The sequence below is a fragment of the Xiphophorus couchianus genome, chromosome 8 (assembly GCF_001444195.1).
Source record: "Xiphophorus couchianus chromosome 8, X_couchianus-1.0, whole genome shotgun sequence".
In the NCBI taxonomy this organism is placed as follows: Eukaryota; Metazoa; Chordata; class Actinopteri; order Cyprinodontiformes; family Poeciliidae; genus Xiphophorus; species Xiphophorus couchianus.
The window spans coordinates 28,842,146-28,869,980 of NC_040235.1; the positions used below are offsets into that span (position 1 = coordinate 28,842,146).

A 27,835-nucleotide genomic window follows, 5' to 3' on the forward strand; every position below is an offset into this window, starting at 1 on the left:
ATTTTTGAGACAATTAATCGCTCCGCAAAATTTGTTATCGTGACAGGCCTACATATACATTGTGAAGATACAAGCAATTTTCAGGTTCAGTAATGTTATATCAAAGTCAGGTTTGCCAGTGCATCAAATTTCCTACCAATGTGCGTATCGGTGTGGCCGTCTGAGAGTGCGAATGTGTGAATGTGAGTCAAGTGTAATGCACTTTGAGTAGGCAAAATGACTGGAAAAGTGCCATATAAGTTCAGTCCATTTACCATTTAATTGTACAGGAAAATCAATATACATTTTCTAACACTAACTGTCTATTTATAAGTTTCCTTTCATCTTCAGACAATCTGCAGCAGCTGAGATTCTGGGAGGTTCCACACCAAGAACTCAAGCTTCAAATTGTGCAGACCACCAAACCAGGGCGCCTGCCTTCCAAACAACTATAGTAGTGAACGTGCTCTGCTGGTAGACATTATGGTTGATCCTTAATCTGAACAGACTGTCTTTGTTCTTCTTTGAGTACACACCTTTATGGTGTTTTCTTTTCTTAATTGATTATAGTAAATATTTGGCATTCATGTAAATTTTAAGACATTTAATTGTTAACTTTAGGTAATAGTGAAACAACCAATGTAAATCTTTGACTCTATTTTGTTAGATTCAACAGATTAGGCCGATCTTAAATATTTCATCTTTCCTTTGTGTGCAGTGAGGTGTACATTAAAGTTAATTCAGGAAACACTTTTGTCATCATCTTCTTTCTACAGTATAAATCGAATGACGGCTCTTAAAATCATATATTTGTGATAAACTATTTTCTGCCATATCGTAGTGGTCAAACTATGGGTAAATGTTTGTAATTTACTTTCAACAAGTGGTCACCAAAATGGTTTTAAAGTAAAAAAGCTATGCAAACTCCTCATCTACCTGTGGACACATTACTACAGGTAATGTTTCCACATAATGTACTGTATGCAAGTAAATGTGATTGCAGTTGAGTGAAAGTTGTACAGCAGGACTTCACCTCCAGTTCAGGAGGTTTGGTGTCCTCCAATTTTTATAAGTCTCTGCTTTAACACATCTGAGTCAAATCATGAGGTCATTAGCAGCACCTCAAGCAGCCATTTGATTCAGGTGTGTTGAACCAGGGGCATATCCAAATGTTGCAGGACACCAGACTTTGATGCCTGGATTTGAGGACCCCTGTTTTAGAGGGTCAGCGTGTTCCTACAGTTGTTTCATCGGATCAGAGGGTTGCTGAGATCTGAAGGGTCCTGATCATCCAGTAAGTAAAATAGCACTTGACCCCAATCCATGAGTCAGCCACTCTGTCCTGTGTAGAAGTAAATTTAAGATGTTATTTATACATATAGAAATTCAATAAATTAGAATTGAATTCATTTCAATTCATTTGACTTAATTATATTCACTTAGTGAATTTAATAAAAGGCAAATCAGAATATTTTACATACTACACAAATATCAATCAGAAAAGGGATTTAAAATTTTGATTGGAACTTGTTAGGGGCAGAACAGATACTGTAAGAACCAGAGATGATTTTCATGGATCAAAGACATTCTCTTAAACTGTGCTGAGTGGGACACTAAAAAAACAAGGACTTAGCAACCAACAGCTAAAGTAGCACAGAGCACATGGACATCATCATCTGAAATGATTAATTATTTGATGTCTCATTATAATCAGCGAGCAAAGTATGAAGGATTAACTTGTACTTACTTCCGAGGGCAGACCACTGGGACGCTCGTCTTGCTTCTTCGTTTGACTGCCAGTTTTTCCGGCCAGCAAACCATTCCGTCACCCAGTGGTCATTTTTTAAACCATGTAATCTCATCTGTACTGCTCAAAAATGCACAATATGTCTATAAACAATTTTGGAGCATTTTAAATACTAATAATCTTTATTGTCATTATAGAAACCATGCAATAAAGTTACATGGATTATAACGTAATTGGGTGATAAACAGTACTAGAGGGGATTTAATGCCCTTATGGCTACTGGGTATAAACTGTTCTTCAGTCTGTTTGTCCTTGCTTTAATGCTCCTGTATCTGCAGCCACATGGCAGCAGTTGGAACAAATTGTGACCAGGGTGTGAGGAGTCTTTAAAAGTACTGAAATATTCCGTTTTCCAATGAAATAATGTCTTCGCCGCTTCAGCACAACCACAGTGACAAACATTCAGAGGATAAAAACACCAGACGCCGAGCAAAAATCAGATAACCAAGCTTTCCACCAGCATTTAAGCACACCACTTACTCATGAATCTGAGGCTGTCTGAAGCATGAAATGAGTCTCAGAAATCCTCGTGCACTCGTAACCTGATCTGTGAGTAAATGCAGTTTTGTCTGCGTATCAGGCAACTCGTGCGTAGTTACATGTGCAGGGGTAGGAGAAGGTTTGAATTTGTAATTATCAGATTTGTGAGGTTGAAGTTAAAAAATTTGTGTATAGAAATGTAACATTTGTAGAAATTGTAATTGTGTGTGTGTACTTTTATTTTGTATTCATAATTTCTTCATATTTGTGTATGCATTTGACCACATATTTCCCAGTACCCAGAGTTCTTTCTTTTTACGGTTTACAAATCATGTTTCAGATACAACTATCAAAAGTTACACACAAAGATGCTTACACGGATTACAAATCCAGTATTACACACGCGCAGGTTTTTTGAGACTATTTTCACTCCATACTACTGCCACCCATCACGTTGCACATTGTGATACATTTATGTGATATCACACATCCCTACTTAACACCGGTGACTATACAGCCATTTCAAACAAAAATAGTAAAACGACTTTGCACCAATTTGCTATTGGCTCAACTTTCTGAAAACAGATGGACAAAAACTGAGGTCAGTTCATGTAGCTGAATTCATTATGCAACCTGAAAACTTCCCTTTTTGGCCTGATTTTAATTAAGGATGCTTAAAATACAGGTCAACTGACTGTATCGTCATGTAATTTTTGTCATTGATAGTTAGAAAAGCAGAGATTTGACTTTTTTTTTTGCCTTTATTTGATTTATGATAAAATGTTATTTAATATAAAGGCAGCATGACAAACACAAATTAGTCTAATATGTAAGATCACATAGGGACATGATGGGAAATTTAAGCTAAAATCAGAAACACGTAAATTCTGTCTGCACTGAAAAAAATCTTTGCAAGAGAGAAAATCTTTGGGAACCACTGGGAGGGCCCAGAAGAAAATCTTTGGGAACCACTGGTTTAGCAGGTGTTAATGTTTTTATAGAGAGTCCCCTCCACAACGGTTGATATGAAGAATACGTTACACTGTTGCATGTTTTGAGTCGAGGTACTGCAGATGAAGGTTCTAAAATTGTTGTTCCACCACCTCCCCTGCCCAGCTGTCAGACTTGGTGGACTGATCACATGTCCACTGTCTCAAACGTCTATTGTTTGGAAAACTTCTCAACACTCGGTGCATTATTCTTTTACTACACAGAAACTCTCCCAGAGCTGGATTACACTGCTGCTTGAGTCCTGTTGATGGAGACAAAGCTGTCCACTCACTGCATAGATGATTGTTTTTAGATTGGATCAAATTACTATTTGCCTCTGACCTGAACAAGAAAGAGGTGATGAGTGAGGCACCTCCAAATAGAGATCACCTTTGTTGCTGAGCAACATAAATCTGTAAACAGACTAGAGGAGCACTATTGATAGGCAGTAATAGGTGGCATGACGGTATTAAATCATGAAGGACTAGAGCATGCTGACAATCTGTCAAAGCAAAGAGGTGGTAGGACTGTCAATTAGGCACATTCTATCGAATACAGTTCCATAACTTTGCTCAGATTATGAGTTTAATACAGAAACTGTTGGTCAGAGTCTCACACAGTAGATGCATACACACGACACGGATGACAGTGACCTCATATTTGAAGGTTAAAAGCCTGGAAGCACAAATTAGAAACAGATATGGATTTATTCACGACTTAAAATCATCCCAAAATTTACAGATGAAATCACCAAAGCTTTTCTCTAACTGTAAATTAGCCAAGTTGTGCCATTTACCTTTTAAATCAAAATACATTTTGAGTTAAACAACAGTTTGAGAAATCATGTCCCTTCAGTAATGTCATACAGTATGTTTATCAACATTTGAGAAAAAGTGGCAAAACTGTGCAAACTGAGAAAAATGTATTCAGAAATAAAGTGTTTTGGTTTTTTAGGAGCTACTAGCAAATACAAGAAATACATAATGTAACATTCTCTCTCTCATACTTTCATACATTCTAACATACTGCAAAAGACCAACAGAATTGCTACAAGTATTAACAGCACTGCCTAGTACATGAGTCTGCTATCTGCTGCTCCAGTTCAAATAGGGAAAAAATTACTCTTTAAATGGAAAAGGTTGCTGATCCTAGAACATGGAATACAAATGCGGTAATTACGGTATCCCTCTTCATCCAATTTGCTGATTAATTACATTGTGAAAGCTCCAAAAAGTTTGTCAGCAGTGAGCGTATATGATAACTTTGCTCCTATCCTCTGCTGAACGTCTCCTCTTACCAACATGGCCATTCTGTTAATGTTTAAAAACAGGGCTCACCATGAATGCTTTCATGTTACAGATGAATAAGTTTGTTGGTGCCTACTGCTCCATGGGCAACATGTGTATACATCAGGCCATGTGGCAGCCTGTAAACATGGGAATGTTTGCAAGTTTTCCATGATGCGGTGAGTTGTCTCAGAGGAAGTCAATTTTAGTTCCATCGATGTCAAACAGATGGCTGAAGAATAGAAGAACATTTCTAAACATGAAGTTGTTTGCTCATACACCAGAGGCTCAGAGCAGCGAGCTGAACCAAAAAAACAAAAGCTGTCTGTCAAAGTGTCCATAACTTAGGGTGAATGACAGAACTGGGAATGCAGACATACAGTATGTTACAGTTATCAAATCACAATTATATTTACAACTATAACCATTTTAAACTGCATATCCCTATTACTCTAAATGTATCTTTGCTTGAACTACTGTATATAGCAAAGGTACATGAACTATATATAAAAAAGGCAACTTTAAGATATTAAGAAATATCTGTTAGGATATTCATTGACATTTCTAAAGAACCCCCATTTAAATCAGTTTTGACAAAAAAATGACTTATTTTTAGGAAGATGATGATACTTCACGCACAAAAACAGATTCCACATCACACAATAATAAACCAAATGTCAATGGATCTAAGGGTCATGTTTTATTTTTGAATGTGGCTTCTACTTTTGTACGCAGAAATCAGTTCATCTTAGAGAAATCAATGAGTTTAAGAGATTGGTCAAAAGGTGGTGTTCATTTGATGAATACTAACTTTATGTTAATATTATGTTAGTAATACTTTATGCTATATTGTATGCGAATTGCGTGCAGCAAATTTGTACATAAAACATATTGGGGACAACATGTTTGAGAGATCAAGCATGTCAACATCATGTTTGAAAAGATGCACATTATACAATATGGTTTATGAGAAGAGCAATCTTATTATGCTGATATTTCTAAATGTCTTTACCTAGGTATGGTTTCAAAAGGAGATGCATTCAACCACTTCTACTAACCTTGGGAACCTTTCCAAACGTGTCTGTTTTTCTTTCAGTATCAGCATTGCACCGGGTCTAACAGTTTGTTGTGGCTCTCTGGGGAGAATGAGGGTTGTGTGAGAAAGTAATGTCAACATTTGCAGCACATACCATAACTGAACCTCTGCATCAAAACAGTGCACACACTTTGTAAAATGCTGAGCTTAGCAGTGTTGCGAGGGGACAGTCAATATGTTAGCCAGCACCAACACAGAGGGTGCAGGACGCAGCCATTATGAAGGTCACTGCAGTTATGTTACATAGGCTGAAAATATTATTGCAAGGATGAGAGAATTTTAATATCTCAGTTTTCAATAGTTATTTTGAAGCACAATAAAGAAATTATGTGACCTTCAGTTATTAAAGTGTAGTATAGCTGTTGTAAACGAGTATTTTAGTAATCAAGTATTTTAGAGCTGAAATGATTCCTCGAGTGACTCGAGTACCTCGATTATTAAAATTCCCCAGGGAAAATTTATTTGCCTCAAAGCTTCGTTAAATTATATTTTATTATTTAGCACACCGTGTTCCGGCCGGGTTATTACTTGAGTTGCACGGAGCTCTCACTTCCACCTGAGTTGTTGACGAAAGCTAAGTGTTAGCAGCATAACGTTTTCAAGTTTGGCCTGGGAGGATTTTATTGATTCATGATAATGTCTGGGTCTTTGTCGTTTTTCGGGGGCCCAATAAGCATCCTTAAAATGATTGTAGTACTGGTACAGTAGTACTCCGTGCCTGGAATACGGTAGTCTTTTCTCCTCCCGGAACTGCTGCCTAGTGGCCGGTGTCCAGAGTAAACAGCGGTAAAGAGCGCTGCATGTGTACAGGTGAGTGGATAGATTGTATACTGCGGGAGGCTGCGCATTAGATGATTAACGTAAGTGTAACTTTATGAATAAACCGGAAAATTTATTTTATATCATCCCGGTCTCAACGTGCCTGTACATTGCTGGCAGATGTGTTTCTGGTAGATGTCACGAACAAAGGTGTTAAATCACGTCGCTAACAAAAACACAAAAGCTACAAATGTCTGGGCAAGGTGAGAGTTCATCTATTAAATTGACTGAAGATGAATGCCTAAACAAAAAGCTGGAGTATAGACACTTTTTATATGTGTATTTGTGAGCCTGCCTCCTTATTATTAAATTGAATATAATTTCAGATTTTTGTATAACTTTTCTTCAGGTTAACTTGGAAAGTGAGCTATTATCGTTACAAGTTAATTTTCTAAACTACAGAGAAGTTATTGTTAGGGAAGCTCAACTGTGAAAAATTGGACTGATATGCAATGTAATACTGCTGTTATGCTAGATTTACCAATTTTTTACTTTCTTTTTTTTTTTATCCGATTACTCGATTAATCGTAAGAATAATTGATAGATTACTCGATTACTAAAATATTAGTTTACAACAGCCCTAAAGTATTTTATCAATTATTCTACAATTAATCGAGAAATCGGATAAAAAAATTTAAATAAAATACTGGTAAATCTAACAGCAGTGTTACTATTGAATAACATCAGTCCAATTTTTTATATTTGTGCATCCCTAAATAATTTTTTTGTAGTTTAGAAACTTAATCTGTAACAATAATAGCTCACTTTCTAAGGTAACTTGTTAAATAAGTTATACAAAAATCAGAAATTCTATTCAATTTAATAATAAAGAGGCAGGGTCACAAACACGCTTACAAAGAGTGTCTATAATCCAGCTTTTAGTTTATGTATTCATCTTCAGCCAATTTAATAAATGAACTCTCCCAGCCATTTATAGCTTTAATGTCCATGTTAGCGACAGGATTTGACACCTTCGTTCATCACATATGGAAACACATCTACCAGCTATGTGCCGTGACGATGCGCTCCGCCCACCATTTGTTGAGACCGAGATGAAACAAAACTTATTTTCCAGTTTGTCCGAAAAGCTACACTTACGTTAAACATAAACTACAGAATAGCTGCCCACAGTGTTCAGTCTATCCGCTCACCTGTATTAATACACTTGCAGCGCTCTTTGCCACCACCAGGAAGCAGCTCTGGGACGACAAATCTAATATCCTGATATATTTTTTTGAAATATCACGATACACGATATATATCACAATATTCTTAAATGAGCTCCAATTTTACTTTAAACTATAGATCCCTTGCAGCATGATGTCACCCACGAACGTTCCTGCCCCCATTTCCCAGCTAGACTTAAATGTAAGCTCATATAAAAAGGGATTCAGTATTTTGCTATGAACTGTCTACTCTATGACTAGATAAGGTGAGAAATAAGTTTTAACTAAAAAAAAAAATTGCAAGAGAGAGGCAAGTTGGTCCATTATGCTTGACTTTGACAAACTTAAATAGATGTGCTGTGGATTAAGGTGTGTTTTGGACAGATCATCAGTAAAGCAGGTGTTTAAATTAGCTAATCAACCATCGCTGTGGCTAACATCGATGGCTAACATCGATGTTAGCCACCGATGTTAGCCGATGATCACTGTTAGCAGTGATCACTGTGGTAGATCACTGTGGCTAATCTACCACAGTGATCACTTACTAATAAAAGCAAAATACACATCAAGCCTAAAAACCCCAAACTGTAAAGAACTGAATGTTCTGTTCTATGTGGGGTTGATGTTTGAGTGTTTTTGGTGCTGAATCCTGATACATAAAGTTGCTTTGTTGTCAGTTGCTATGGCAATGAGTCTGCGTGTATCGCAAAGCTGACATGAGAGAGAAAAAAAGAAGAATGAGTAGTTCTATTTCGTATAGCTTCGCCCTTTAAGGCGATCGCTAGTGGGTTTATCCCTCGCGAGCAGCACTGGGAAATAAAAAAGCTTAGTCCACGCCCACCTACTGGGTGAGCCCCTCCCTGGTCTGTATAAATAACAGTCAGACCGGACAAACGGCTCCCTCTTTTTCTTAAGAGCGAAGATGTTTTCTAGCGGTAATCCGTTTGTACCCGTCTTGTCAGACGGGGTACCCCCTCCCCCCCCCCCCCGAGATGGCGGCGCACGCAGTTGCAGCGGCTCATTGCTCTCTCGGTCGGTGCTATGTTTGGCTGCTTGTGTACGTGTTGATTTGTGTTCCGTACTCGTCATGTCGGACAAACAAAATATACAGTCGGGACGATCTCCTGACGATCGGTGCCCGCTACGAACTAGATGTTACAGCTGATTTTCAACGCTTGTTCAATATTCCAGTGGACATAGCAAGGAGCCCCGGCGCGCCGTGAATTACCATCGCAGCAGGGAGGAAGCGACGGCGGCGTAGAGAGAGAAGGCAGAAGCGGGGCTGCAGGGCCGGCGTGCTAGCTAGGCTACGGAGGCAACCACACAAACCACCGCTCCCCAGCCTGTTTCTCTCGAATGCCAGATCCCTTGCAAACAAGATGGATGAACTGAGACTACAGGCTGCATCTCACAGCGCAGTGAAGGACAGCTGTATTCTTCTGATCACGGAGACCTGGCTGTATCCAGACGTAGCGGACTCTGCCATCGAGCTAGCAGGCTACACAGTACAGCACCACGACAGAACGAAAGACTCCGGTAAGATGCAGACCATTAAACCTCCCCAGAGAGTTCACCGTAGTCATGGTAACCGCTGTTTACATACCACCGGATGCTAATGCTAAAACAGCTATTGGACTTTTGCATGGAAGCACTAGCCATCTGCAGAGCATCTATCCAGATGCTGTACACATCATAGCGGGGGACTTCAACCATGCAGACTTGAAGACAGCGCTCCCCAAGTTCCACCAGCATGTAAAGTGTGCTACAAGAGAGGCTAACACTCTGGACAAAGTCTACTCCAACATCAAGCTAGGCTACAGGGCTAGACCACTTCCTCACCTGGGTCAGTCGGATCACCTGAACCTGCATTTAATTCCTGCTTATGCCCCCCTCAGGAAAACTGCTCCAACCATCACCAAAACCATCAAATCCTGGCCCAAGGATGTGACACAGCAGCTGCAGGACTGTTTCGACAGGACAAACTGGGATGTTTTTGAACATCAGGACCTGGAGGTTTTTACAGACAGTGTACTGTGCTATATCAAGAACTGTATTGGCACTGTAGCTGTGGATAAACGCATCCGGGTCTTCCCAAACCAGAAGCCCTGGTTGACTCAAGAGGTCCAGTGACTGCTAAAGACCAGGAATACCGCCTTCAGGTCTGGGGACAGGACCGTCTACAGTACAGCCCGAGCTAACTTGAAGAGCGGCATCAGAATGGCTAAGTCTGACTACAGGAGGAGGATAGAGGGCTACCTTGACAGCAACAACAGCAGGCAGGTGTGGCAGGGAATCCAACATCTCACCAACTACAGGACCAACCTCGCAGCTGCGGAAGGCGACGCCACGCTGGCAGAGGAGCTGAACCTCTTCTTTGCCCGCTTTGAGGTGAAGCCAACAGAGGCAGCCACACTACACCAAGCGACCCACAACACCACACCCCTCGTTGTAGAGGAGCACGAGGAGAGGCGCACACTGCAGACACTAAGAACAATTTCATTTTGTATACTTAAGGTGTCTTGAACTATAGTATTGTATCTAAATATTCATTCTCTCTTCTATTAGAGAGAACGGAAACAAATATGAATGTGTTCCTGGACGTGTCCTGAAAGACTGCGCCGATCAGCTGGCTGGAGTCTTCACCAGGATCTTCAACCAGTCCCTAGCCCTGTCTACAGTCCCATCCTGCCTGAAATCTTCCACCGTAGTCCCCATACCCAAGAAACCTCACATCTCTTGCCTCAACGACTACCGGCCAGTGGCACTAACCCCTGTGGTGACGAAGTGTTTTGAAAAACTGGTCCGGGGTCACATCACAGCACTTCTCCCTCCTGGCTTTGACCACCACCAGTTCGCCTACAGAGCCAACAGATCCACAGAGGACGCTGTGATCATGCCCCTCCATGCTGCTCTGTCACATCTGGAGCAGCAGGGGAGCTATGTGCGGATGCTCTTTGTAGACTACAGCTCTGCTTTTAATATCATCCTCCCTCACAGACTGGTGGACAAATTGGGGGACCTGGGCCTCCCTCACTCCACCTGCATGTGGATTCTGAGCTTACCGACCAACCGACAGCAGAGAGTTAGGGTGGGAAAACATACATGCACTGCCCTCAGCCTTAGTATTGGCTCTCCACAGGGCTGTGTGCTGAGCCCCCTGCTCTATTGTCTGTACACATACGACTGCACCTCTGCCCATATCCTCCATATGAAATCCAAACCACTGCCAAATTATTGATCCAGCGCTGTTACTCTTTGGAACTAGACATCTGATTCATCTTCAGTTACTGTCTCATTCAAGGCTCGCCTCAAACTCTCGCTGTCACCATGTTGTTTGTTTTCTCTGCGCAGCATGATTGGTAGAAAATTTTCCGGTTGGGAGGGGGGATGAACTAGTGATGTATTCATAAGGTGTCGGATAAACCATACTCATAGGCCTGTCGCGATAAACGATAAATCGATTAATCGTACGATAAATTAAAACTATCGACGTCATTTTAATTATCGGCATTATCTTCTCTTCCGGCCTTTTTCTCTTTCTGTTAATGACACTGAATGAAAAAAATGCTCTGCTCCGGTGCTCTTCACTGACTCCTCCCTTCCTCATTTCCTTAGTGTAAAGCCCAGCGCACACTGCACGATCTTAGAGCTGCCAGCCGATTGTCGGCCCATTTTCAAAACCTGACAGACCACACATTAGCCGACAGAAATCCTAGGTATAACGGTTCGATCGGATTCGTTCCTGCCGTGTGGTGTCCAACAATGGGCACAAAATAATGGCTACAAGTCCAGTTAACCAATTTTAAAACCAGGCATTAATCAACGCTTTACTACAATCTACCTGCAATGCATGTGGCTAGTGTCAGCGTAAAGTCCTGACCGAATGAAAATCATTATAACCTATTTACGTCACGTTAACAAAGAACAGCTGAAAAGTTACCGGGTTTATCAACTACGGTAGCAATTTCACTCCAACTCCTCCCTTTGTCATTTCTATATTCTTTGCATGTTGAATAAACATTAATGTTGTTTCCACATATCATCTCCAATGTCCGCTGGACTTCGGGTTGCGCCGTGTCCGCTGTTTGGGATTCCCCGACGTAATTTCCCGTCAGAAAGGGAGGAGAATCCGCGCTTTCTGATTGGCTACCTGTCACATTCAACAGGCTGCGTTAAGCTCCCAGTGGGGAAAAATTTAGATCGGAGCGGCAACGACGATCTACTGTAACACACCACACAATCTTAGAAAGACCAACGTTTTAAGATTGTTGTAAGGGGAAAAATAGGAGCAAAAAAATCATGTAGTGTGAACTATTGCATCAGGTGGTCGATGTGCCCATCTTCTCTATTTAATCTAATTATTACTGAAGGGCAACATAATATACAGACTTCATAATCTGCACTCTTTTGATTGAATGCAGTATTTATTTCCACTTTTACTTTATGTTGTTTAGTCTTTTTTTCAAGTGCGTTTTTTGTTAATGGAGACCATTTTATTTTTGTTTTTGGTTGTTTTGTTTATTTTGTTTATCAGTTCCAGTGTTTAGTGTTCTTTTGAAAATAAAGTGTATTTATCTTTGGCAAGAAATCGCATGCATTATTATGTCATTTCCATTAAATCAGTGTAAAAAGGTCTTCAAACAATATTATCGTTTATCGCAATAATTTTTGAGACAATTAATCGCTCAGGAAAATTTGCTATCTTGACAGGCCTACATACTCACAGTAAATTTGACGGCAAAAGTTTATTTGAACAACAATTTATGCTCGATAGTTGTGATAGCTGTGACACTTCGCCTTCAGCACGTCATCACAACAGAGCTTCTCCATTATACCAGTTACAACCCGACTTAAGTGCTTTGTACTGAAAAGTAGTGGAAAGAATCAAAGCAACATTTCAGGTATTTACTCCAGGTAACACACTAACCTTTTGGGTGTTTACTTTTGTTAATTAAAGCAAGTTAAATGGTGTAATGCAATTAAGAGGAGCATAACAGGCTTTAAACAGAATGAATTCAATATTTATCTATCATGTAAAGCCCTAAAATAGCAAGATCAGTTTCAACCTGTTCCACCCAGTGGTGGGTGAACTAAATCTGTACTTGAAAGGTTAATTCCTCACATCAAGATTTTTGTCATCTAAATCTGGAAATAAAATAGAAGAGAACTGATCTGCCCGGACACTCACTCACACACAGCTGTCACGCAGCCTGTGCACAGATGCGTGTGGTAAAACTGCTGGAAAGTAACCAGCAAGATTATGAGTCTGAGACAAAGAGGGTGCCTCCTCTTGTAAGGAGCCACACCAGCAGGGCTGCGTATTATTTTCCGTCCTGTCTCCATGTCCAGTCAGAGCCATTAACACAAAGAATATGGGTTCCTGGAGATGGCGAAGGAAGGAGACACTGCCTCCCAAAATTGGATAGTAACAATACAAGCACTCCTGTTGTACTTTACATCTTCAAGAATGTAAAGTACTTTCTTGAGCTTTGTACTTTGTACAAAAAAATTCTGGGAGAAGTGGGTAGTTTAATTGGCCAACCTAAAAAGCAGTCAATGCTGATTGTAGTTTACTGAGACATTTGTGAACAAAGAGCTCAAACTCAAAGATTAACCCCTTAACCTGCACCGGAACGCCCGCGTGCCGTTTTTCCTTTTATTTCTTTTTTCAGAGCTGATATTTAAGGGTTTAAACTCTGCCGCTGTCCATTATGATGCTTTTATTCGACATTTTCTTCACACTTTTGAGTACTTGATCATTACTAGCTGCAATAACAAGGTCATCAACCCAAATAATCGAGATCACTCTCTCATGTTCATTTTCTTTACTGTAAACAAAATAGTCAGCAGGGTTCTGCACAAAGCCATTTTCAATAAGGAAATCATGTAACATTTTCTTCCAATTTCGTTCTGACTGTTTCAGACCATTACCCTATTAAGCTTTCAGACTCATTTTTCTCCTGTCTCTGTTACCTTCTCAAATCCTTCAGGTTGTTCTAAAAATATCTCGCAATCGTTAGGGGTGTGTAAATATGCCGTTTTGACATCCATTTGGTGCAATTCCAAATCATATCGAGCAGCAAGCTGCATTGGAACACACAAATGTCATATCAGCAGTCGGGGGGGGGGGGGGGGGGGGGAGTCTCATTATAATCAATACCAGCAACCTGACTATAGCCTTTTGCTACATATCTAGCCTTATAATGTGTCTCAACAGGATTTTCTTTAATAGTAAATACCCATCTACCCCCCACTGCTTGCTTACCCTCAGGTAATGAAGTTAGGCTTTAAGTATTATTCTCTATCAAAGAATCCATTTCATCATTCATAGCTTTAGCCCACAGTACCTTTGTGCCATAGATCTGGGCGTCGTCGATTTGCTTCACTTTGAAAGCAAACGCATGGTCCTCCTTATCCATTGCTTGTTTGACCTTGTCTCGCCTTTTCTGCAGAACAATTTACGTCCTTATGCGTGGCGCTCTTGGAGAAACTATACCACTGTTTCGTCTCTCTGCACTCGCCCGAGGTTGAAGGACAATCCTGGGCTTTGTGCCCTCTCTGGCTGCAGTTGTAACAGGTGAGTTTTATACTCCAATTGTCTCTTTCTTTAACTTTCATCAAGCTATCTTCAACTGAGCCAGCAACACAACTTCTCTGTGCTCTCATAGCTTCTCAGCTTTGTTTTAAATTGGGCAAAAGTTAAAAATTCATCACTCTGTGTAACATAAACAAAGAATGGTTTGAACTCATCAGGCAGGCCTTTTAAAATCATTACCGTCAGCAGGCCATCACTTAAAACTTCTCCTGCATTACGCAGTGCTGTAATTGCAGTTTCTGCTCGGATAATATAGTCAGTGACGTTCTCACTGACACCTTTCTGAAGAGACGTCAGCTCCGTATACAGACTAATCACTCGTGGCTTACCCGAACCAGAATAGTGACAGAAAATTTAGCTTGTCATCTTCATAAAGAGACCAAGCTTTTGCATGTACTTCAAGTTGTTCAAGAACAGCAGCTGATTTAACTTGGGTATGCCTTTTCAGCCGTTTTTGATTTAGGTGGTGAGGGTTAAGGGGTTAACTCACCACATCAGATTGTGGTAACAAAACAATCTAACTATGAAGATTGTTCTTTGAACTTTTACAAAGTAAACTTCCCAGTTCAATCAGTTTAATCAAACTTTGATTACCATTAAATCAAAGTTAGCAGCATTAATGTTCTCAATAAACAAAATTTGGATTAATAATTTCTGTTAATTTTAATTGTAATGTTTTGATTTGTTGTTTTTAGGACACTATATATGTGAATTTATAGCATTTCACTGACAATGTCTTCCTGTAACATAAAATTACCCCGTAATATTTTTACTTTTCCTGTCAACTCAACGTCTTTTAATACAAAAACATGGTATTGGCGCCCCAACCACCGGGCTTAGCAAATTTTCTGGGGGAAATCCAGAATGTATCTGTAACTTTGGGATAAATTTATACACAATACTCATGATACAAAAGTTTCACACTGATTCACCCTTGTGGAGTGCTGTAGTGTGGCAGTGGAAGTGCCACACTACAGCACTCCACATGAGTGAGATTACATCAATATTTAAGCGGCCTGGGTTTATGCTTGGCTGCCTCTGTCGGAATTAATCTCCTTTGTTACTGGTTCCCTTCTAGCTTGTCAATATGAACTTTTAGGATGCTGTTGCCATATGGTCAGAAAAAAAACTTCTGCCCAAGACACATTGTTCACACTCACAAAGACATTTAATTTGAATGTACCATCACAGCCTGTATTGGTTACTAAAAAGAACCTCAAGAGTTTAGCTATTGTGCAGCCAATACACCGGAACAAGTCTATGATTCAGTCATTAATTGCGGTGGAAAAGCAATCAATTGGTACAGTGGAATTTCCAATGCTCATTCCAATCTGTGTAACACAGAGAGGAAAACATAGTAAAGACATGATAGGGTGGAAGCATTAGGGTCAGTCCGACCTTCAAACTGCACTTGTCCCATTCATTTCAAAGTGAGGTTTTTACCAAGCTATTTCGCCAGAAAGTACACACATGAAAATGAGCTAACTGCAGCAGCTCACCATCCCCATCCTGAGAACTGCAGCTGTTCTAATATAGAGGTGATGAAAGAGACACCAGTCATTGTGTCGGACATTTGCCATTAACTAAGGACTAAAGAAAACAATATAGGCTTCCCCCCACTCACCCTCATCGACAACCTTGAGAGGACACATAAGAAGCTTTTCATCACAAATCACTTGATAACTGACAGGTATCTCAGAAGAAATTCACAGGACAGAGTTCGTCTTTGGCTTCATTAACTACACTAATTAAAGACCTCTATCCTCAAGCAAGGGCTAGGGGAATCATTTATTACATAATATACTTAATCCCAATATCAAACCTGTCTCTTTAGATCTACAATTTAAAGCTTTACAAACATATCTGTATCAACCATGCTCAGACTAAGGCTGTTGTAAACAAATATTTTAGTAATTGAGTAATCTATCGATTATTCTTACTATTAATCGTGTAATCGGATAAAAAAAAGATAAAGTAAAACATTGGTAAATCTAACATAACAGCAGTATTACATTGCATATCAACATCAGTCCAATTTTTCACAGTTGAGCTTCCTTAACAATAACTTCTCTGTAGTTTAGAAAAATAACTCGTAACAATAATAGCTCACTTTCCAAGTTAACCTGAAGAAAAGTTATACAAAAATCTGAAATTATATTCAATTCAATAATAAGGAGGCAGGCTCACAAATACGCATATAAAAAGTGTCTATACTCCAGCTTTTTGTTTAATAGATGAACTCTCACCTTGCCCAGACGTTTTTAGCTTTTGTGTTTTTGTTAGCGACGGGATTTAACACCTTTTGTCGTCACACACAGAAACACGTCTGCCAGCCTATGATTCTGTATGTACATGCCTGCACATACAGGCATGTTGAGACCGGGATGATATGAAATAAATTTTCCGGTTCGTTCGTAAAGCTACACTTACTACACTTACGTTAATCATCTAATGCGCAGCTGGCCGCAGAATACAGTCTATCCACTCACCTGCAGCATTCTTCCCCGCTGTTCGCTCTGAACACCGGCCACTAGGCAGAACCTCCGGGAGGAGAAAAGACTACCGTACAACAGGCATCGCGCCAGTCATTTTAAGGATGCTTATTGGTCCCCCGAAAAACGACAAAGACCCAGATATTATCATGTATCAATAGAATCCTCCCAGGCCGAACTTGAAAACTGGACGTTATGCTGCTAACACTTAGCTTTCGTCAACAACTCAGGTGGAAGCGAGAGCGCCATGCAGCTCAAGTAATGACCCGGTCGGAACACGGTGCGCTAAATAATAAAATATAATTTAACAAGGCTTTGAGGCAGATAAATTTTTCTCGAGGAATTTTAATAATCGAGGCACTCGAATCACTCAAATCGTTTCAGCCCTAGCTCAGACCCTGCCTCCATGTGCACCCTGTCTGTTGATTGTATTGTTATCAATGGGGGGAAAGATCTGTGAATTTACCCAATTATTGAAGTGTTGTGAACCTTCACTTAGTTTTTAACGTTTTCTTAAAACAGATGACATTGCGCAGGCTCAATGAAACACCAGGCTAACTGCTGGATTTCAATAAGGGAAAATCATACAAAAAACAGTCTCTGTGGCGGTTATTAAAATAGAATAGAATAGAATAGAAGTACTTTATTCATCCCAGCAGGGAAATTACTTTGCAGTTACAGCATAGAGACAAGACAAGAGACAAGACACAATAACAACGTCCGGGTGTTTACTCTGGAGTTTGGCTGTGTCAGAGCTGATGACGTCACAGGCCACCGCTGCATCAGCTGATGGGGGAATGTAAACAGTGATCAAAATGGCGGACGTAAACTCCCTCGGTAGATAACACGGCCGCATTCCCACAGCCAGAAGTTCAATGTCCGGGCTACAAATCTGTTCCTTCACGTTAACATGGCCGGGATTACACCACCTCTCGCTCACATAAGTGCAATCCCGCCGCCCCTCTTCTTCCGACTCTTGGAAAAGTCCCTGTCCCCCGCACCAAGGAAGATCCAGGAACCTCCACGCTGTAGTCCGGAATAAGCGAGTGTAGCCAGGTTTCCGTGAAGCAGAAGATACTGCACTCCCAGTACTCCTTCTGGGTCCTAACCAGTGCCGTGAGTTCGTCTGTCCAATTTACCAAAGACCTCACGTTCCCTACAATAATCGCCGGTAACGCTGGCCTGCGCCGTCTCTTCTTCTACCTCCATTTAACTCCAGACCCGCAGCCCTGTCGTCTCCTCCGTAACTTCTCCGGAACCACAGGCCCATCTCCAGGCAGCAGCAGAGGCCCACACAGTGCAATCAGCCGTTCACGCAAGCAAACAATGCCGCTACTCCGCTTGGCGAGGTTCTCCACAACCAAGAGTATAAAAAGTAGCAGACGAACGCGGAGAACATCGACAGAACCACATCCAGCCATTGTGGAAAGCCCAACTGATGATCCATTGGTTCTTCAAGAACGGATCATTAATCGGTTACAGCAAATATACACAGACAAACACACACGACGGGAGCTGCGTCTACAGGCAGCCAGCTGCGCCGGCGCCATCTTGACCAGTTTAAAACACAATAGATATGAAATGGAAGATCTACTAAGCTACATAAATTAAATCTCCTGTTTTATCCCTTTACATCCAGCAGCAGAAATGCGCATCATGCTCATAATGCAGGGCCAGTCCAATGTTTAATGAGACCTTGATTTAGGAGCCTCTCTTGCCTCTTGCTGCTGAGAACATCAGAAGCAAATTAACAGCATTTCAATATGGATTTAGTGAAATCTGGGACAGGGGCCTAATTTAATTGGCCAAATTTAAAAGCAGTCAGTTAAAATTGTAATTTACTAAGATGTATTTGTGAACAAACAGCTAAGACTCAAAGATTAAACTGAGAGCATCTGATTGTAGCTGTAGTAACAAAACAATCTAATTAAGAAGATTGTTCTTTGAACTTTTACAAATTAAATTTGCCAGCTCCTTACAAGCCTACATTTAAATGTTCAAGAATTTAAAATCTTTTAATGTATCTATGCTGATACATTATATTAGTTCTGCCATGGGCCGGTTCTAAATGTGATCAGCACTACATCATGTTTTTAGAGCCACTAATTGATGACTTAATTTGGATTTAACAGAAGTGCAAATAATTGATATTTACCTTAACTGTATTTTTTTGATTTGTTGTTTTTAACAAATCAACATTGTATAGTTGTAGGTTTAAGTACGGTCAGCAATGCTATCCAGTAACATAATTACCCAGTAATATTTTACATTTTCTGTCAATTTACTATCTTTTAATACAAAACCCTGGTGAACCGTCTCAGTGCCCTGACCACCGGGCTTAACAAGTTTTCTGGGGGAAACCCTGCTGTGAAAGAAATCAGTATAATGCATCATAACTCTGGGCAGTGAATATTTCTAGCCATATTATAATCACTATGAACAATTTTGCTTGTGTCAAACATTGTTTGACATTTAAGAAATATGTTCCTATTCTTATGACATGAAGGACACCAACACCAACATTAAATCTTTCCATCTTATATGTAACAGCAGGAAAAATCTTATATCATGGTACATGTGTAAAATTCAATCAAAATCAAATCAATTATCATTAATGTTGTCATTTATATTGGTTGCAGTTCTAACATTTTCCATCAACACCACTCAGAATTCCTCCTGAATTTAATTATTTCTATCAGGGATAAATTAAATCCTGCAAACTGAACATGCACCACACCCTGCACCAAACCTGACACTAGAAGCAGTTTTAATTAGCTATAGGATATTTGAAGTTTGGAGCACTTTATAAGACACTTATTGTGAAAGTTTACTGTATTGACTCCAAAAAAACGGAATTTATCATTGATTGTCTTATTATTGTTGTGACTACTCTACAGAGTAGAATCAGTGCAAAAATATAGGATTGCAATGTATAGAATGTACCTCATTGACAGTGATGTCAGTAACGCGTTACTGACGTCGGACCACTTTTTTCAGTAACGTTGCTATTTCAAATTAAGTAGTCAGACTACAGTTACTTATCAAAATTACTTTGCGTTACTATCTTCTTTTGTTATCAATCAATCAATCAGCTTTATTGTCAATTCCTCTTACATGTCCAGACATACAAGGGAATCAAAATTACGTTTCTCACTATCCCACAGTGATACAAGACAGGGCGTTACTAACATTGAGTAACAATAAAAGACACAGTCTAACTAAAATTATCCTAAACAATTAATAAATAGATGTACAATAACTAGACATATAGCGTAAAAAGTTTTACAACTGAGAATGTATATGTTTATATACAAGTATGGAGATATACAGATAAAAAAAAGTGGCAGAAGTGCAGAGTTTAAATGCCGAATTTGCCCTCTATTTTAGGAGGAAGGGCAGTTGTGCAAGGTTCTGGGTTTCTTCTTCTTCATCTTCTTGGCCGCTTTGATGCTGAGGGGAGGGAATTCAGCATCCTCACAGCCTGATGGATGAAACTGTTGGAGAGTCTGGTGGTGCGGGAGCAGAGGCTTCTATATCTTTTCCCGGAGGGCAGGACACTGAACAGTTTGTGGGCAGGATGATTTACATCTCCCACAATCGTGACCGCTTTCTGGGTGAGTCGGGTGGTGTACAGGTCTTGCAGGGCGGGGAGTGGGGCACCAATGATCTTGGAGGCTGTTTTCACAATGCGCTGCAGGGCTTTTCTGTTCTGTTCTGTGCAGCTTCCGCCCCACACTGTGATGCAGCTAGTCAGGGTGCTTTCTATGGTGCCTCTGTAGAAAGTGGTCAAGATGCGTGGTGAAGCACTTGCCTTCTTGAGCTTGCGCAGGAAGTAGAGGCGTTGTTGGGCCTTCTTCACAAGTGATGTGGTGTTGGTGGTCCAGGAGAGGTCTTCACAGATGTGCACCGCAAGAAATTTTGTGCTGCCTACTCTCTCTACTGCAGCGCCATCTATGGTCAGTGGTGGGTGTTCGATATGGCCCTTCCTGAAGTCCATAACAATCTCCTTGGTTTTGCTGACATTTAGCAAGAGGTTGTTGTTGCTGCACCACTTGGTCAAAAGATGGACCTCCTCCCTGTAGTGGGTTTCATCGTCCTTGGTGATGAGGCCCACAAGAGTTGTGTCGTCTGCAAACTTTACTATATGGTTGGAGGTGTGGGTTGTTGTGCAGTCATGTGTCATCAGGGTGAAGAGCAGAGGACTGAGCACACAGCCCTGGGGGGCGCCTGTGTTCAGGGTAATACTGCTCGAGGTTAAGTTGCCAACCCGTACTGCTTGAGGCCTCTGAGTGAGGAAATCTAGCAGCCAGTTGCAGAGGGAGGTGCTAATCCCCAGCTTGTCCAGTTTGCAGATAAGTTGTTGTGGTATTATGGTATTGAATGCTGAACTGAAGTCAATGAACAGCATTCTCACATAAGAGTCCTTTTTGTCCAGGTGGGGGAGGGCAGGGTGGAGGGCAGAGCAGATTGCATCCTCTGTGGATCGTTTTGCTCTGTATGTAAACTGAAAAGGGTCCAGGGTAATGGGAAGGTTGCACTTGACGTGGGCCATGACTAGCCGTTCAAAGCACTTCATGATAATGGATGTCAGTGCCACTGGACGGTAGTCATTGAAGCAGGATGGAGAGGATTTCTTTGGCACTGGTATAATGGTTGCGGTTTTGAAAAGTGATGGAACAATGGCTTGTTCCAGGGAGATGTTAAAGACATCGGTGAAGACATCTTTTAGCTCCTCTGCACAGTCTTTCAACACACAACCTGGGATGTTGTCTGGTCCCGCTGCTTTCCGGGGGTTGATTCTGGCCAGTGTCCTCTTCACCTCTTATCAAACTTCAGGAAATACGTTATTTTATCGTATTTCCTCTACGCGTCTTGTCGAGTGACAATGGAGGGAGATGCGCATTTTGTTGGTGGAAAAACTGGAACTATTTTGAGTTTCTGTCGCCAAGTCCGATTATTATAAGCGGCTTTGGGCTTTTTTTTTTTTTTTTTTTTTTTTTTAAGTCACTTGCAAATTTAAAGAGTGGCGGGTTGAGCCTTTTTGAGCTCGTTTTTGAACGTGAAGTTACTCATTTGGGCTTGGAAATAAGCAGAGACTCATAATAAATCCCAGAATTTGTCCGTCATTAAGGTAGTTTTAGTCAGGCTCTCCCTGTCCATCATTTCCCGGATGATCCGCCCCGCTGTGTCTTTGTTAATATCAAGTTAATATATTACCTCTGAATGACGTCGAGCTTCGCGTTGTGCTCCAGAAAACTGCAAACATTGAGACTAATTTGAACAGCGCAATAAACGTGAAAACAGCCACGAATAAACGTGTCCGTAGTTGCCAATAATTATAATGGCAACTTAACGCCATTATAACTATTTATATTAAGATAAGTGTCACAAATCTGTGCACCCATGTGAGTTGTGAAGCTGCAGGAGGAGCTCTGTGCGCTGTGCTTAGACACCAAATGCAGGGCCGTAGCGCAGAACCTGGAGGCTGGGGGGACATATGGGGGCTCTAAAATCCTTCTTAGAGTTTTCCAGACAACAGTGGACCACACAAATTACTCACGTTTTGTTTTTTTGTACTGTAACCATTAAAAAATCTCCCCTTCAGTTCAACCTTATAAGTGGAGACACATTGTTGATGTTACCATTATAAAATAGCTTACAATTAAGTATTGGCAAAGCTCAATGTAATTTTCACAGGAGAGTTGTTGTTAGCATCTGCTGAAAGTAATTAAAAGTTACTTTTAATGTAACTTAGTTACTTTCCAAATCAAGTAGTCAGTAATCTAACTAAGTTACTTTTTCAAGGAGTAATCAGTAATCCAATTAAAGTTACTTTTTCAAAGTAACTATGCCATCACTGCTCATTGATTATTTCAAGATCCCTTACTTTGGCAACTTAACGTTTTCTAACCCTACAGAAGACTCTTATTTAGTCAACTTCATGGTTGTTCAGAGTCCAAAATCACGACAAGTCTTCTAATCGAGTCAACCCACAATGAACCCATACAGAATCCTTTTGGTTTCTTTTCAAACATTCCAACTGAAAAAGAAGCTTTCATGCCAATTTAAAAACAAAATGGTTCCAGATATGTTTCACAAGTTAATTAGAAGTGTCTGTAACAGTATTTTTTTGTCTTCAGAAGAAAAATAGTGTGTTGCAACATGTTTTCATATGAAATTGACAACCTGCAAAAGCTAAAACAGATATTTTTATGTGGGCACAAGCAGTGCCAAATACTTTAGAATGCTACTTATACGCTTTATCTATGAACTAGCTAATATTGCTCTCATTTAGCACAGATTGCAAATCCAAAATATGGAGAAACATGTATTTAGAATGATTTTTTTAAATATTTGAGAAATTCTGATTGGGGTTAAGTGCTTATGTTTTTAATTGCTTTCTTTGTATAACAGCAATCCCTCTGTAGAAAAATTGACTGCTGTAATAAATGTAACAACCACTAACAGAAAACAAACCTGTTTAACATGTATGGACTGTTCGATATGCCGTCTACATCTTCAACAACACGTTAAGGGAAAATAGAACTTGAAAATGTTCTTTATTCATTTTTTGTTTTTTCTTTATCAGTCTCTCTCCATCCTTCTGTCTCTCTTTAACTATTTCTGTCTCTCTCCACTTTTAAATCTTCATCCACAGTCTCCCTCTCTATTACTTACGGCTTTCCTTACAGACTTCTAGAGCCAGAGGAAGCATTTCCCTTTTCAGGGTTTTCCCCTGAAAACCTGCTAAGCCCGGTGGTATCAGCGCTAGGGCAGTCATCCAGTGGCCTAGTGTGTTTTTGAGTTAAAAATTTTTTTGGGGAAGTTGACCTTTAAAATATCACAAATATCACAAGGTAATGAGTAATAATGTGTTAATGTAATAATATCTTATTGGAAGACATTATTAACAATACCTAAATTCCAAATATAAAGCCTTAAAGGCAAACATACAAAAAGATATCAGAATAAATAAAGCTTAGCCTGGTGGGAGCACAAGTAAAGCCAGGTGGCCCACCAGTCTTACAAAACACTGAGAGAAACCCTGAACAATATACAATTAAGAGATTTGGACAATAGAATGGCCAGTTAACCATAGATTCCACATTCACAGCCATAGGGATGAACAAAGAAGAACAGACTGTGCTTTGACTTAATGAGACTATTACAAGCTGAAAATAATACACCCTCACTCTCCATATAGAGTTTTAAATTCCTGAAACTACAGAAAGTGTTCATTTTCTCTCAATTTTAGTCTCACTACTGCATTTTCCATTTTTTAAGCAATGATTGCTTAGATATTATAGCATTTCAACCTTGATTAATGATTTCAAAAGTTTAAAACGACTTTCTGCTTAGTGAAGTGGAAAGCTAACAGTGAAATAAAGAAAGAAGCAGAAAAATCATCTGGGATTATTTGGAGTTTTAGCAACAATACAAACTAATCTGTCCCTAATTTAGCAGCATATCACTGAGCGTGAGGATCCCACAAAGCGTGATATCTTGCTGTGGAAGTCATGTTTAACTCTCATTCTAAATTAGTCACCGAGCTAAACACGCTGGCTTCTGCACGCATCAACGCTCTCTGAATCTTGAGGGAAGCTTACCTTTTCCAGCCCGTCATGGAGCTCCGACAGGGTGGGTCTCACGAGTTTCTCTCCCAGAGGCGCAGCCGTCTGTCGGTAAAAGTCAATTTTGGGAACAGCATCAATGGTGTTGTGGCCAAAGGTCCTCAGATAATAGGTGTTGGTATGGGTGTCATAGTGATAGTGATGCTGGCCCCCTGTGGATGAATGTAAGCTGGTCTCACTCATCACCGTGTCTCCGTTCTGTAATCCCTCAGGCGGCACTGCCTCCGGAGAGGCCCCGCTCCCCGACCCGTTTGGATCCGCAAAGTTTACAACTCTGAACCGTCCTTTGGCTTCCTCACCCCCGGCCCCTGAATCACCATCCGCTGCAGAGTTTTCGGAGCTCGCAGACTTTTCTTCAGAGGCGCCCGCAGCTTCAGACACAAGATCCACCTGGAAGCGGCTCTGACTAGGTGTCGGACCGGACGGCCTTTGCCCGGCATCTGGAGCTAAAAAATCATTTTCCGGGGCAGCACTGTCTGCTGGCGCGGAAGGCGCAGAGGATGGTTCCGACATAGCTGTTAGGAGGAATGTAGCCAACACTCGCTTGGATCCACTAAATCAGTAAAGAACGCGCTGTATTGTTCCGTCACTAAACCCCTGCTAGTTGCAGGAAAACACACGCTGTGCTGCCCGCTGAGGAGAGGCGCAGGATCCCTAGCAGAAGGCGGTATTAGAGGTAGATAGCTGCTTAGCAGCGTCAGGACATGCGAGTACAAGCTGGAAAGTTACCACCACTCTTCTTTTTCTCTTTCTGTCGCAGTAAATAAAAACGTTCCAACAACCTTCGTCTTTTAAAAGTCAGGAAGGACCACTTGTAAGCGTTGTGTTATTATAAAGGATGCTGCCGTCGACCTTGCCACGGCTCCTCCTAGAGTCCAAGCGTCTCTCTGCTTGCTATTATACACGCTGCAGACGGCACACGAGAAGGGTGGGATCCACAGAGAAATGCATCGCGAGACTTCAGTGATTACCTTTTGTGTCAAACAGTGGGATGAAAACGTCGCGAGAATATTGCAATACTTACTCAGTATGGATGACGTTATCAAAACCCTATGCGAGGAAGGTAAGGTGGGGCGCCAAACTGTACCAACAGGCTAACCAACAAAACATGTGCACGGACAGCTCTTCAGGGTTATTTCCTTCATAAAGGAAGAAAACTTTATGAAGGAAAGACTGTCCTTGACTTAGACTCAAATTATTAATCGGTTTTACCTGGTCAAATAAACTGTGAAAAGTGCTCTTAATGTTTATATTTTTTTGACTATAAATCTCCTCAATTTGATTTGTCCATCAGAAAGCTTTACTTAAACACTTAGCATTGTTCTTAAATGCTATTAACAGTTTTTGTTTACCATTCTGTGCAACTTATAGCATACAAAAATGATCTGGTTCACATCTTTTCCATTCACTTCTAATCTTGTTCAGATTGCAGCAAGATTTTATGAACAGAAATCTATATTTTCACTTTTCTAGTGTGTTGTTTAACACTTTATGTATCAACCGTTGAATAGAAGTTCAGTGTCTAGGTTTATTCATACTGTCACCTTCCCAAGATGACAGTGTGCCTGTGACATTTTTTGTGCAAAGTGTGTGTGTTTCTTTCTTCTTCTTTTTTTGCCCAAACCTTTTTTTTTTGTTGAAAAAGAGGTCATGATTTTTTTCTTTTTTCTTTGCCAAAATCAGTTCCAGGCCATCAGTTTAGGAAGGTGATGATCACCCTAACTCTAAATGGTGGAGCCAACCCTTAACCTATTCATGACTCCAGCATCATAAAACTATTTGTGAAGGGGAAAAAGAGTGACAAAGAGTCTTCAGATACAATCCAAGAAAATGCTGTAGTTCATCTGGAATGTTGGGATCCATTTTTATTCATGAACTGATCAGAACTAATTCCTAAGCATTCATTGTGCTGGAGACACCACTGGTGGTGATATCAGTGCCTCAATAAAGCTCAGAACTGATCCAGCAAGAACTGATCCCCACTAAAAAAGCAAGACCTGAATCCCAAAGCCCCGTCTTTGGATTCAGCCTCCAACTGAGACACAACAGCTCTGAACCTTTTTCTTCTAACCTGTTAGCCAGGAAGAAGAATTTATTCAAAACCTTCAGTATTCCCTGTAGAACTTTTAGAAAGCAGTCTGCATACCCATAGAGACTTGAGAAGTCTATTGCCGCATCTGCCTGTGGAGGCCTGCTGTCGCAGCTTCTTTATTCATCAAACAGAAAAGTACTTTCCTCTGTTTTTCAACCCAAAATACTGGAGGTTCTGCTGAGAACCTAGCTGGGATGCCACTCCTTAATTCTCGCCTGAAGAAAAGTCTTTTCTGTTCCGTCAGTTTTGGTCATTGCTTTGACCCAACTGACAATCAACTCAAAGTAAGACCGTTCCAGTATTTGGGCTGAATTAGATGTTTTAAACTAAGGTTTTTGTAAATTGCCTTTCTGTTGTATGCTTGTTTAATGTTTTGCTGATTATATGGTTTAATATTCTTACGTTATGTTGCTGCTTTGCCATTTTAGGTTTGCCACATGTTAGAAATTGTTGAGTTCCAGAGCAATTGAATTTAGCACTGCTTGAATTCACTGGCGCTCTCTCGGTCATTCTCTTCTATCTTTCTTCCTCCTGCTTCCACTTCTCTTCTTTCTTTGATTTCAAATACTTATCTACTTTGTGGTCATAAAAGGCCTAACACCACGATTTCTTTATCTAGCCTAATTGTTAACCCTCAACATGGAGTTTTTTGACCTATTGTTGGAAAGTGGTGGACAGGTCTGAGAGTGACCTGGCCTCCTGTTCTTTTACTTAAATCTTCCTCCTCCCTTGCCAAAGATTGCAGTGACTCTTTTCATTAGTAGCTAGATTGTATGCCAGTAGTTAAGGAAAGAGGTTATTATCTGCTGTAAAATTGGGCTATTTTAATTATAAATTCTCAGACTTGATTAGAAATAAGAGTGTCAGTGAGCATTCTTTGTTGAGTTAATTCTGCCAGTAGTGAGAATTCATTCCTTCATGAGAGTTTGCTTATGACTCCAGAGTTGCTTGAGTAGGTAGGTGCCTTGATTAAACTCAAGAATTTTAATTTTATTAATAATTTGATCAATCATACATTATTGATTACAACTATCAACCTCCTCAATACTGGGAGGTTGAAGCCAAACTTCAATGCAAGCTCTGGATCCCAACAATTTTGTTACCACCTTGTGAAGTTGTTAGAAATATTTCTGTTTCCATAATCCTGATTCCCAACAGGAAAATGTTACAGAGTTTCAGTAATACATGCTTCAGTATATTGAAATGAAGAGAAATTATTAAAGAAACTTCTGGGATCCTCTTTACCTCTGATTTGAGAAAGTTGCAAGACTGAAGGCCAGAAGGACAGCAGGGAATCCCTTAGCTGTCCTTTCTACCTAGACTTTCAATAAGTTAGTAAAAATGAGCTTTTCTTTGCACTCCTGCAGAATACTTATGGTGAAGTGGAACATTTTTAGATATA

The 27,835-nt window shown here is 40.4% G+C and overlaps 1 protein-coding gene across 4 annotated transcripts in view; it reads right to left on the reverse strand.

Annotated features, from left to right (window-relative positions):
• The window catches only part of slc12a2 (solute carrier family 12 member 2), an 82,385-nt gene extending 57,134 nt beyond the window's left edge, over window positions 1-25,251 (reverse strand). For 3 of the 4 annotated variants that reach the window (XM_028026581.1, XM_028026582.1, XM_028026580.1), the window contains exon 1: window positions 24,318-25,250. In XM_028026581.1, the coding sequence (XP_027882382.1) occupies window positions 24,318-24,854 (537 nt within the window). In that variant the 5' untranslated portion in view covers window positions 24,855-25,250. Of the gene's footprint in view, window positions 1-24,317 lie in introns of all 4 variants that reach the window. The other variant, XM_028026583.1, reaches the window with a different exon arrangement.
• Between the last annotated feature and the right edge of the window lie 2,584 nt (window positions 25,252-27,835).